At 33.1% G+C, this 13,125-nt stretch overlaps 1 protein-coding gene across 1 annotated transcript in view; it reads left to right on the forward strand.

Annotated features, from left to right (window-relative positions):
* The window catches only part of LOC106456962 (activating signal cointegrator 1 complex subunit 3-like), a 266,949-nt gene that overhangs the window by 11,757 nt on the left and 242,067 nt on the right, over positions 1-13,125 (forward strand). Inside the window, exon 3 of the mRNA XM_022382757.1 lies at positions 11,172-11,287. Coding sequence (XP_022238465.1) covers positions 11,172-11,287 — 116 coding nt within the window. The remainder of the gene's footprint in view (positions 1-11,171; positions 11,288-13,125) is intronic.

A 13,125-nucleotide genomic window follows, 5' to 3' on the forward strand; every position in this document is an offset into this window, starting at 1 on the left:
AATTTCCTTTATGTAATCCCTAAAACCTCCTAAATGCATTTCAAAGGTTTTTTTTTCAGTAACTCTTTATAGTTTATCTCTTAGTTTCTGTACCCTATCTCAAAATGGGATCGGTCAATTCGACCGACCTCGTAACCAGCAAAAAATAAATCGAAATAAACTTAAATTACCCTTTTTTCTTTCTAGAATGACTTAAAATTGTAACATGAATCGACATTCGTTTTTGCTAAGTAGCTCTAACTTTGTAACATTATACATCTATTTATAATTAAGTTTTATTGTTTTATTACCCTCTAAATCATGTCTAACTATTATCTGCACCATTATAAGTTGTAAATCACTCATGGAACATGCAGCTGACATTATGCCATCGAATTACATTACCCACGAGCTGCTCGTGTGCGTGCCTCATGAACCATTTTAATTATATTGTTATTACTTATTTTACCTAATATAGTCTTAAATAAAAGATCCATATTTTTAGATTTTAGATACTTTTATAATAAGAAATAAAGAAGAAATATGAAAAAGAAGAGATAAAGTACTTACCCACTCTTCTTTTTTCTTACCCTCTATTGTCGACGAGAGTTAAGCCTAATTTTTTATAGTAATTATAGTAATGCACTTAACAATTTTTATTTAATTAAATAATGCACCAAATAATATAGACTAATAACATGCAAAAAATAGACATATTCACTTACCTCACAAAATTTTCCTGGCTTTCTAACTATGTGACAAGAGTCTTTATAAATTCATCCAAGCTAGTCATTAACTTTCCCACGAGAACAAATCTTGTACTGTGAGTAAAATTGATGATATTCTGTTCAGAATACAATGTTATACAATATGTCATTTGATAGATGAAAATCTTGACTTTCTATTGGTTATAGTCAATATATAATGAAATGTAAGAGAGAATTATCAATGAATTGTGAAAGAGGATGTGACAGATGGGTGTGGCAGGAGGGGGTCTGACTTTCTATTCGATAGCTCTCTAACCAAATAAAATTAAAGGCTACAAAAATGATGGTTTGTTTGAGCAATAACAATTTGTTAGAGAGTAATTTACAGTTAATTTCGTACATTTTCGAGGGGTGATGGATAAAGTAGGGATGATGACATGCTAAGACAAAATATGTCACGTTGGTCACACTAGGGGAAATTCAGGATTTTAAAAAATATTTCCTTGTGGAATTACGAACTTAAAACTTGTATACTATTGAAATATACTTGTAGTATTAAGAACTTAAAACTTGTATACTATTGAAATATGAATTATTAGCTAAGATTTTACTCTATTCTAATTGGTATAACATAAAAAAAGTACTTTAATAAAATTTTGAATGTAAGACACTAAAACCTTGTGTCATGCACAGTAAAGGGTACCCGGGGAGATAGGGTTATTCAATAAAAGTAACCAAATGGTCTTATATTACCTCATAGTATCAAACAGAAACCATAGGTGTCAATATTTTTATCTGATTGGGCTATTGATTATCACAAAGTTTAAGTTTTCTGAAATCAACTCAGCTGGTGTCTACAGCAATCTATATGAGGCCACAGCCAATAATTGATTATTTCTGAGCTAATGCAATGATATGAATATCAATAAAACATTACCAGTGTAAATCTTTGTGCTTTGCCCCTTTTTTCAGAGACTTTAATAATGTATCTAAATTCTAGAGATTTGTTTTTATTAAAGTTTAGGACTCCAGCAGCTCTTATATATTTCAGATATAGAAGAATCTTTGATTTTTTTTTCATATTTTTTTCAGGGTGTTTCCCATGAATATCTGTAGCTATGTTTGTTGAGCTACTTGTACAGCACAAGTAAATGTAGCATATTCAGCAAACTGCAACAGATTTATCAACAGTCCTCTTACCTTGAGCATCATGTTTCACAGAAAACCAAACTACTTCCACACTACTGACTTCAAGTTACTTGGAGCATTTTCATAGTCCATTTTGTAGTAGTTTCATCAGCATAGTTGGCTTGACTTTTCCAAGAAGTTGTTATTTTTAGAACATTTATTTACCAATCTTGAAAAACACACATGGAACATCCTTGCAATACCTGTATAAAGGTGAAGAAAAAAACCTTAAACATTATTATATCAATTTTTAAAAAACATTGAGGGTGTGCTATTATTTTCTTGTAAAAATAACTTTATATATACATATTTCTGAAAATTCTTTATTTATATTACAAAATAACAAATAACAAACATGTAAAATAATGACCTGTCTTGATGAGACAATGAGCATAAATCACATTATTACAGAAATAGTTTGTTAGTGCTACTAGTCTAGCAAACATTTGTCACAGAGCAGGATGTTTCATCTTAGCATAATTCAACTTGTTCCCATACTTTTTATGTAATTAAGCTCTGTAATATGCCCCATTCTAATCTTTTATTATGAGAATAATTTTAATCATGCTTTGCCAATTTGTTAAAGATGTTCACATCATAACAAGAGTGAAAAAACATGCTATTGTATGTCTCTCGGAGGGCTGAGACATTAGATGATGAGATGCTTATGTCCAAAAATGAATGCAATGTTAACAGCTCTGCCTCAATAGAGCTGTGATATATTGGTTCTTATTAGGAAAAGGAAGCAGCCACCTGACCAATGACTCCAATTTGGTGTTGAAAAACCAGAGTTAGAGTGAATCTGAGGATGAGGTTTCACAGCAAAATTTGATGGATGAAATGTCATCAGCTCATCCTTTAGTTTATGAAATTAAGATTATAGAGTTACAGCATAGCATAGAGGCTTGATTATAAGCTCATAGCACAAAGCTATGAACACCATCTTGTCCATTGCATTGATAATGATAGCAAATAATTTTTTAAAGACGGATTGTGTATTTTAGAAACTTTGTGCATTTCTTAGAAACTGTGACTTGAGACATGGTGATATATGGAAATACTGTTTAATGTATATATATATTTTCAAGTTTAGGAAAAAAAAAGCCAAAACAAAAAATTATTTGTTTTAAGCTTTTGTTTCACGTTGTTATAGACTTGGTACTGATCACAGTCTGTATGCTCAATTGTATTATTTGGGAAATTTGTAGCATTTTTTGGACTACCAAATATTTTCAATTACCTACCCATTGGGTAAGAGGAGTTATAATTTTTGAAGCCTGAAAGTGAGAACAGTTTCTCATAGGGTACATTACCTCCACTTATTCAGTGCTGCTCTCTATATGCAAACATTTTTTTTTGCATGCCACAAGCCTTGAAATATAATGTTTCCCATGATCAGTGTGGTTCAACTGCATCTCACAAGTAAATCATGATGCAACAACCCTCCACCAATTGGAGTGTGACACATCCTCCTTGCATGTGATTCCCTCCAGTTGATTCTATCGAACTATCACTTCTCATTAGGCAGTGATCAAGTGCAAATGTTTTTTCAATTGTGCTCTTATCACGTGCTAGTTATTTACTTTATTTATTGATTTGCTACAGTTAGTTTTCTATAGTATTTTGCTGCAGTAACTTACTTTTGTTTAATGTTTTTTTTCTTCTCATTTTCGACTTCTTCATGATTTAAGATGAATTCTGAAGTTTGTGTTTTACAACTACTGATATTTTTACCACTACTTCGAATGCCATTACACAGGCATCAGGTCTGGATGGTCTCGACTGAGGATTTTTCAGCTATCATTTGTCAGGAGAGTGATCATTATATGAGTTGTCTTTCTTCTCCTGAAAATGTTCAGGTTTCTCCTGCATCATCTGAACCTGTTCATGATGAAGAGGAGTTTGACAGCCTTTTTCCTCCTCCTAACTATGCCATGCCTTCCCATGCTTCTCTACAGAATCTCCCAGGTCTAACTCTTGCCTCTTTGGATATGCTTTATCATGTGTATTCCGTTTTCACCAATTTCATATGATACTGTCCCTTGTTACATTACACCCATTTTTAGAGTACCTTGTTTTCCTTCCTTTTCTTGATATCAGAGTTCATGCTGGTCATTTTGTTTCTCAATTGAGGGCTGGTGTTAGCATGCCTCATCCTCCATGGGTTTATGATCATTATGCTTTGGCTTATCAGCAAGCTGATTAACCCTCTTTCAACTCTCAGCAGTTGGAGTCAATTTTGCCAATGTGTGGGGGGCGGTCCTGGAAAATCCTATCCCTTTCTCCCATGCCCAGTTTCCCCGCTTTTGTCTTACCCTTACAGCTCTCCTACAGTACTTGTCCAACATACACTTTTTTCTGAGGTATTCCACTGATTCCACTTTTCCCTCCTTACCACCACATTGGTGCGATCATCCTGTTCAGCCCTATCCCTTCACAAGTGATGTTGGGATCTTATTGGGAAGGATGCTGTCTTGTCACAGGTTCATCTACCTTCCACTTATCTTAGTGACTTGCATATGGTTCCTTTTCTCCATTGGTCTATTTTTGGAGATTTTCCTGAATCTTTGGAATCAAGTGTGGAATCTATGAAACCACTTTAGACCCTTGAGTCTTCGGTTGCTTGTTTGACTCATTCTGATTCCATGACCTCTGTGTGGCAGCAATTTAGGTTTAAGATCTTTCAAGCTCCATTGAAAATTTGAGGCCTGAAAGACAATGCTGATGGTCAGAAACTTTTGTTTATCTTCACCACATGAAGTGAAAAAGTTTAAGTCAAATGGATGTGGAAGAAGTCACTGGGCTCAATTTTGTTTAAATGTGATGGGTATTTTGTTGTGAGCCATAGAAAGATGCCGGCCCGAAGTCGCTGAGAAAGCCATGAAGAGATCATTGAATGATAGCCGTGGTAGGAGTATGTGTTGTTGTTTATCCACATGGTGGTGACATCAGTCATCAGTCAAAGAGCAGAGAGATGCAAACTGAGTGAACGAGATTCTGTTTGAATGGTTTCCAAAAAGATTGATTGATTTAAAGAAAAGAAAACTTTGTAAAGTTAAAATAGTATTATAGTTGAAATGAGTCAAGTCTGACTTACAAGAATAACAGCCCTTTTCAGGAGGGCTGGTATAAAAATATGCAATGCCTTTAAACAATTTGATTCAGTGGGAGACTGGAGTACCCAGAGAAAACCTGTTTTCATGGGTCAGGTACCAAATAATCTACCTGTCCCGTGCCCAAGATATAAGGCTGTAAAGAAAAAGAAGTTATTTACATATATTTTTAAACACTGTACTACTGTATATTGACTTGTGATTGTATGTAGTTGAGGGGTGATATACAAGTTTGCCATGTAGCAGGCATGGCTGCTAGTATCTGGAAGGTTCTTGTCCTGAAACCTTTCGTCCTTTAACAGTTCCTATCAAGTCTTTTCCTGCCTAGTCAGGACACGTTTGGCTGTGGCAGGTATTCACTACTGATTCCTGGATGATCCAAGTGTGTCAAAGGGACTTTTCTTCCATTTCCTTTCCCCACAACCATTGTCTCCTTTTCCCGATTTCCTTCCCATTATCTCAGGATCTTGCTACCAATCTGTATCTATCTGCGGCTGTGTAGACTCTTCTGTCACAGAGATCCATCAATTCTGTCAGCCAGCCTTCTTCATGTTTTTTCTCCAGGCTTTTTTGTTGTCTGCAACAAATCAGGGATCTGGCATCCTGTGATCCTTCTGTTCTGCCTCAACCAATTTCTGGATCTTCCCCAATTTACCATGGAATCCTTTATCACACTCAGGTGGGTTTTTCTCTGAGACCGTAAAAGCAAAGGAGAATATGTTAAAACATATCAATCATACCATGTCTGCCATATTCAGTGCTGATGAGGCCTTTCATCCAATATCAGGGCTTGTCATGCTATCTGATTGCAATATAGTCTTCATAAGGCCTAGGGGAAAACGTATTTTGCAATATCTCCACTGACCCTGGAAAAAAGGCCCTGAACTTAGTTTTACCCCTTTTGTTTGCATAATCAAGGTTTGTAAAGAACCCATCCATAAAATGTATTTTTGATGGGAACTAACTTGAAATTATATTGGGTAAAAAGACTCCATTGTAGTAATGGTAATAAATTTATATTAAATAAAATATTAAAAGTTGATTGTGTTTATATTCTATTATTATTATGTTTGTCTAAATAGCCTTAGTAGATAATTCATTGTTTGTTGCTTCTCAGTACTTTTGTATATGTTTCACTTGTTTTTCTTCCCTAGACACAGAATTTGAATTTTTTTTTCCCACAGTATGCTTGTTTCAGTTTATTGACAGGAACTATGCCATTTTCCTTTTTGAGTAACAGTTTTTCAAACTTTTGTTCTCTAATTATGCACTACACTTGCTTAAATACTACTATTTGTATTAACAGTTAGCTCATTATGTTTGGTAATGTGTATCTCTCACTTGATGCCAGTGCTAAGTAACGAGTTTCCATGTTCTCAGAAATAGCTTAACATGCAGATACTAGCTCATTTAATGCACCTATGCTTTTGAAAGTCATGTGATTGATGAAGAAAGAATGTTTTGTTATTTTCTTAATTATTTATCTATTCTGTGGAAGAGTTCAATTGTGACAATTTTAAAACACACATGGTTTTGTGCAGATGTTACAATGCCAAGAAATAACTTGTTAATTATAGAAATCTTGGAAAATAGGGTGCTAATTTATTTTGGGATGTTATTATATAAATTTGTTGCTTATGGAAAGTTTATTTTGAAATTGGTAATTATTAGTTTTCTTTCACTAAAATTTATAATTCAAAAATTCAGTGAAGTCTACATATTACTGAGACAGAAAAATGAACAAAATACAGATACCCTGCTCACTTTAAGAGTGGAGAGTCTAACACAATCAAGAAAATCAAATTAACTAAAAGGAAGGATCAATAGAATAGTAAGCAAAATGAAATACAAAAAGTCTTTTACAACATTCATAAAGAATTGTTCTTTACAAGGGTTCATTATTAGTATTATTTCTTTTTCTTTTTATTTTAACAAAGTAAACTTCTAAAAGTGATATATACAAATAGAAATGTGTACACTAGTGTCAAAGAGCCAGAGCATGTCTCTAGAGGCCAGTTACAATTAACACACAAAAAAATCAAGATACACATTAAAATTAAATTATATAGAAAACACTTTTAAATTCTTGGCTCTTCCACACATGTACTCATTCACGGAAGAGCCATGGTACAGCCACAAATAGAATAAAATGAGATCCACTTGTGTACAAAACAATTTAGAACAAACTAATAGATTTAATACAGTACATACAATCATGGTTTATTGTGATTGAGGCTTTGTTCCACTCATTGTTACTCTGCCAGCAAAGATTCCAGTATTGCTGTTATCCTTCATTTAGGAGACGGTGATGCCTTAAGGTATAGATGAACCTCACCAGGTTCCATTTGGTCTTGACTCGCCTGTCATGCATACATAGCACCTCCCCTTGTATTGCGGTGGAGACATGGTCTTTTGCCTCAACTGATCTTCCTTCTGGTTACAGAGTGCCCAGCTCTCTGTCCGTTTGGTTGCCATCTATTGTTAATGTCATTTAAGTGCCAGAATTTGCTCTAGAGTTGATAAGTTCATAATCAACTTTGATGGCTTGGATAGGAGGTCCACACTCAGATATTTTATGGGTGCCTCCTGCAATCTCTTTGCTGATGGCCCTTCAGTGACTACAGCAGCACAGGAGCTGGGAAATATTGAATGAGCCATCTGGCTCATTGGTGCCTTCTTTGCTTGGTTCTTCATGATCTTAGATGCCTTGGAAACTTTTTCGGGTCCTGTTGTGTCTTTTTTGTTCAAAGCCTGCATTTACTTGAGACACACACAGCACCAGAAAGCTTTTCTTTGGCTTCAGAATGGAACAGTCCCATCATAAATGTGGAGATTTATATTGTCTTCTCCTCATTTTTGTTCACCACCACATGATGGGGTGAGTCACTGCATCACTCTTCTTCTCGATCTTCACTTCCTTAGATGGCATTGACAGTAATACTGATCCCTGGTGTTGGGATGCTTGATGGCTTTGTCCTCCCAGAGTCAATGATGTCAAAGTTGATGAACTGAGACTGGTGATGTTCCTCAACTCCCCAATGCCTTCATTAGTTGTCACAGACAACTTGGCCCAAGGACATTAGCCTATATACTGAATTAGCAAGAGTTTCCCAACTCAGATGTGTTGGCCAGCAACTCATCTTCATCCATAAACTCATTCACAGTGAGCGCTAGTTCAAATCTTTAGTCTCAGTGGCAACTTCATTCTCCCTTGCTGTACAGGAAGGCTTTGGTATAGTTGTGAAGCTTTAAGGCTGGTACGAGATTCTGTGTTATTGTGATCTTGCATGAGGAAATTGAAGAACAGCAATACTGGTCCAAATCTGGAAAAACAGGAGCAGTACAGGAAATATTGAAAGGGAGAGGCTGACTGAGGCTAAAACTTGATCTTAGGTACCTAAAGTCTGAGTTAAAATCTAAAGGTTGACCAAATACTGATAGTGTGCAGGTAAAGGGGGCTGTAATACCCAGTTACAATTGTGAACTATATACTCGTCAAACCTGCAGATCACATGTCCAAGGAATGGGGACTTTCTGACCCTAGCCCCATAACTTCTTGGGATCTCCAATTGACTAGCTACTTGTAGCTGTGCTGCCCACACACATACTAGACTCTCTAACCCAGTCTCATCCCTAACCTACCATCTGTTTGTTTTTCAGACAGTACATAGTTCTAGTAGAAAGTAATGGGAATCGAAATTTATCGGGTCCTAAACTGTCAAATTGAGTCGGGTTAGACATGCTAACCCCACCTTTTACTGTTATCCCTTGCTAATGCTTTCACTTTTCTCTCTTTGGGGCTTTCATTCTTCCATTTACATATTGTGTAATAGCTATGGCACATACTATAAGGTGTCAGTACAGGGATGGTACTTCTGTCTCCCCTTATTACATACACAACCAGTATTTTTCATGCTTCAAAACTATATTTTGTAATGGAACAACTTTAAAATATTTGGTAAAACCATTCACATAGTACAAATATCTCAATCTGCCTGACTGAGTATATTCTTCAGGTAAACTTTGTTTTCTCTTTCTTGCCATAGTGTGAATCCTTTTGTCCCCTGTATCTTTTCTATGAAAAATTTTCAAACCTATTAACTATCTCAGTGTCAAGATTGAAACATTCTCTTAGCAATATATTCTCCAATAATACCTTCCAAGTTATTTTATCACAGTTAACTTTATATTTATCAATTTTAACATTCAGATAAAATTCTTTGTTTCTAAGCTCTCTCTGATTTCTTCTTAATTCTTTCACTTTTTTATTGTTATTCAATGCTATTCTATTTGTATGTGGTTGTGCCATTGGTCATAATTTGTTTGTAAACACCCATGGAGGACTCTGTGTAATATTTCCCATACTTGCATTCTGCCATGCATGTGACAGTTTACAAATGCATATTGTCATATACATATGCTGTTATTACACTACGTTGAGTACTCAAGTGCTTTATATAGTTCGCCTCTGGCTACAACATAGAAAACTGATAATGTCAATGTTACCAACTTGAGCTACGCCCCTTAGTAACAATAGTGCCATCTAGAGGAGTCATCAAACTCAACTCTGTTTATTTCAGGTCTCATGAAATAAATAATCACTAGTAAAATCTGGATGAACCAAGTTCTTTTGGTCTAAAAGTCTATTTGCAAAGATTAAAATATGTGCTTTCACTCGGGAAAAACTGGACTCTCTTGTTGACCACAAATTTGGCATATTTTCTGTAGATGTGTGTGCTTGATCATAGGTGTTAGTAACTTTATCCTTTGTTTACAGAAAGCTGCCCTACTGAGATAAATATAGCTGTAAAGCTATAAATCTAAAGGACTCAAAGTATTAGTTTTGACCATAAGAATAAGTAGTGTGAAGTTATTTACTACAATATACAGTCTTTCTGGGAAAAAAGTAACAGATTGAATATAAAAACTGTAAGCTGAAAAAAAAAATTATTAACATGAAAATCACCTTGCACTCAGACTGACCAAGTAATGGCTTCGTAAATTTAAAGACAAATCTTAAGTAAAATACTTTAACAAAAATAATTGTTTTGTGTACAACAGGCTTGTAATGTTTACTAAAAGTCTGCCAAATTGCATGAATATGCACTTACTATTTTAAAAGATGTAGTGGTTACAAAGTTAGTCAAAATAACCACACCCATATATAAAGAGTTAACTGTCAGCTTTAGCACTGTGCCAGTGATACCTTACAATATATTTTAGCACATTTTTAATTCAAGAAGTCACAAATAGTCTTTTTAACATCTGAATATTTCTAAAACCATTTTATAAAAATGTGCATCACATTAGCAATCTTCTAATCATCCATCAATTTCTAAGTTATCATAATTAACCCTCCACTATCTTGTTTCTTAGCTTCTTCAGTTTCAAACATAAAACCTTTTAAGGTAACATGTAACTTTCATTTAACATGAGATTACAATACTAATGATATCTAACAAGTTTATTGCAAATAAAAACTCAACATTTAAGAACTTGTGACAAAAAAGTATCTAGTGTTAGTGTAATATCAACTGAACTTATTATTTTCTACTTCTATTTATTAACAAAATAGTTATTACTTTAATATCTTATGAAAGCCAAGTTAATATTTTGTAAGGTCAAGGGCTTTTTGGTAACTAAAAATTCAAATTAGTTGAAATATTTTTTATGTACATCAAATTTTTTGTAATATAAAAGTTAAACATTTTCATCCACATTTGTCATTAGGAATGCAACTTAAGGGATTGATAAATGTTAATACATTTTCTATATGGTTATAATTTTCAAAAAGTTCATTTGTATTCCTTATTTTGCTGTTTAGTAAGGTTTTAAAAAATTCAGAATAGAAACAACTGAGCAATTTAACATGTTTTATGCTAATATGATGTTCAGAATAGCCTCTAGACTCAGTAAAGTACTAAAAATGCAGCAGTTTAAAACATTTAACTTGTGATTTCTTTTATTTTTTTTACTTTATGAAGACAGTGCTGCTGCTTATTTTTGAGGCAATAAAAAACTTGTTCATTTCAATGTATTTTGTGTATTTGAATTAAAAGCTTTTGAAGTTAGTAAGTAATGTCATTTTGAAATAATTCCTCGTTGTTATAAACAGTGTTCTGTTAATCAGATAATGAAACAGATTGTTTTACATGTATGTTAACGAGAAGTTATGCTTTTTCAGAAACAATACTCTGACTTGGAATGTTGTGAGGAAAGCCTTTCAGAACCTTTCTGATCCCTCACAAGAAGTAGTTACAACTGCTTTGAAAGAGTTGAAGAACTATGCTAAGGAACTTAGTAAGATACACTTCTAAGATCTACATTTAGTTAGGTTTTCGTTTTTGATTTAACATTTAGTAATTATTTAGTAATTTATGAATAATTTTTGTTTGTTCATAAATACAGTTGTATTAAGGTTTTCTTCATTAGATAGAGAATGAAACCTGAAACCAATAATATTGTCAATTGCTAATTATTTTGTGGTGCATGCTAACTGAGCTTATGTGAATAATTATAAATGATTTGACTTGTATTTAAAAAAGAAATAGCTATACAAAGAATGTTTTTGCTTTCTAGTAATAATATTATTGACTTTTTTCATTTTAAAACTATCAGTACTTACTTAGGCCAACTTGAATTCTTTCTTTATCAGATTAAGTGATGTTCTTAGAATATTGATTACTGAGCTTAAATGTCTCATAAATTATGTGGCTGTCATTGGTGAGACGACGAGCATGCAGAAAGTTCAAACAAAAAATTTAACATAGAAATAAACATTCAAAAGAAGTTCTATTAAACTGTCTATATACAATAGGATTTAAGATGGAAAAGATTCTTCCTAAAGGTTAAAAAGAAAAAAGATGGGGGGGGATATCAAAGGAAAATCTGATTGTATTAGAAAGTTGTAATTAGGTCTTTCTTCTAGTCCACTTTGGTCTTACCTAGACACTGATATATAATATCATTGATTACTATTCCGTAGACTTAAATGTTAATAACAAAAAGTCAACTCCAACTTACCATGATTTCCTAATGAAAAGCGATATTTATTCTTACATTAACTTATGTATACCAAAGTATTTTCTTCATTTATCCTTACATGTTAAAATTTTTGTTTATTTTTTACCAATGGTTGTTTTTAAAAAATACAATACAATTAGAGCTTTAGAATCATTGTCAATCTATTATCCAATTTATATTATTAGAATTAGTTAATTTGTAATCACATGGTTAATTCTAGAATTAGTGAATTTGTAAACTCATTGCCACTTCTTGTATTAATTAACCCCCCTCTATTCATGAGTAGGTCAAAGTGCACATGTCATGATCAATTTATAGAGTTACTTTTAAAATTTAATTAAAGTACGTTATTATCAATGTATGTTAATAAATTTGGCATCAAAACATAATTCATAATTAAAGTTTTATTTTAATTTCTGAAGGAAATACTTAAATAAACTCTTAATCAATTCATTTTTTGGAAAATGTAACTTAATAATAAAATAAAACACAAACATAATAATATGAAGCATTTATTAAACATTTCAGAATCTTCAAAATTCCATCTTCAGTAATCTAGAGGTACAAAGGAAACACAATGGTAATTACACCAGAAATATGACATAATTTGTGACAAATAATAAGTAAAAAATTTGAATACAAAAAGTAGAACAAGAGAAAATTAAAAGTATGTAGCACAAATGAAATAATTAAATTGAAAATAGATTTAAATCAAATGAAGAACGTGTATTATTTATAGACACGATACAGAAATTGGGTATCCGATTTCTCTGTGCAATTTTAAAATTCTCTCAACAGTCAAGTATGATACTGGACTTCTAATAAAACAGATATTATACATAAAAACTCTTCTTCTGTTTCTAAATAATACACATTCTTTAGTTGATTTTAAATTATTTTAATTTAAGTATTTCATTTGTGCAATTTAATTTTAATTCTGATTCGGTACTTCCCATTTATCACCAGATTAGCTTTTCCTACTTTGTGCTGCCTTCTATATGCGGAATTTTTTTTTTTATAATGCATGCCACAAGTGTTCTGCATCCCCCCCTCAAGGGAATCAAAGATTCCAACATGTCTCTCATGCAAATCATCATGCATCATCTCTCCACCAA

Source organism: Limulus polyphemus, unplaced genomic scaffold (genome assembly GCF_000517525.1).
Source record: "Limulus polyphemus unplaced genomic scaffold, Limulus_polyphemus-2.1.2 Scaffold275, whole genome shotgun sequence".
Lineage (NCBI taxonomy): Eukaryota > Metazoa > Arthropoda > Merostomata > Xiphosura > Limulidae > Limulus > Limulus polyphemus.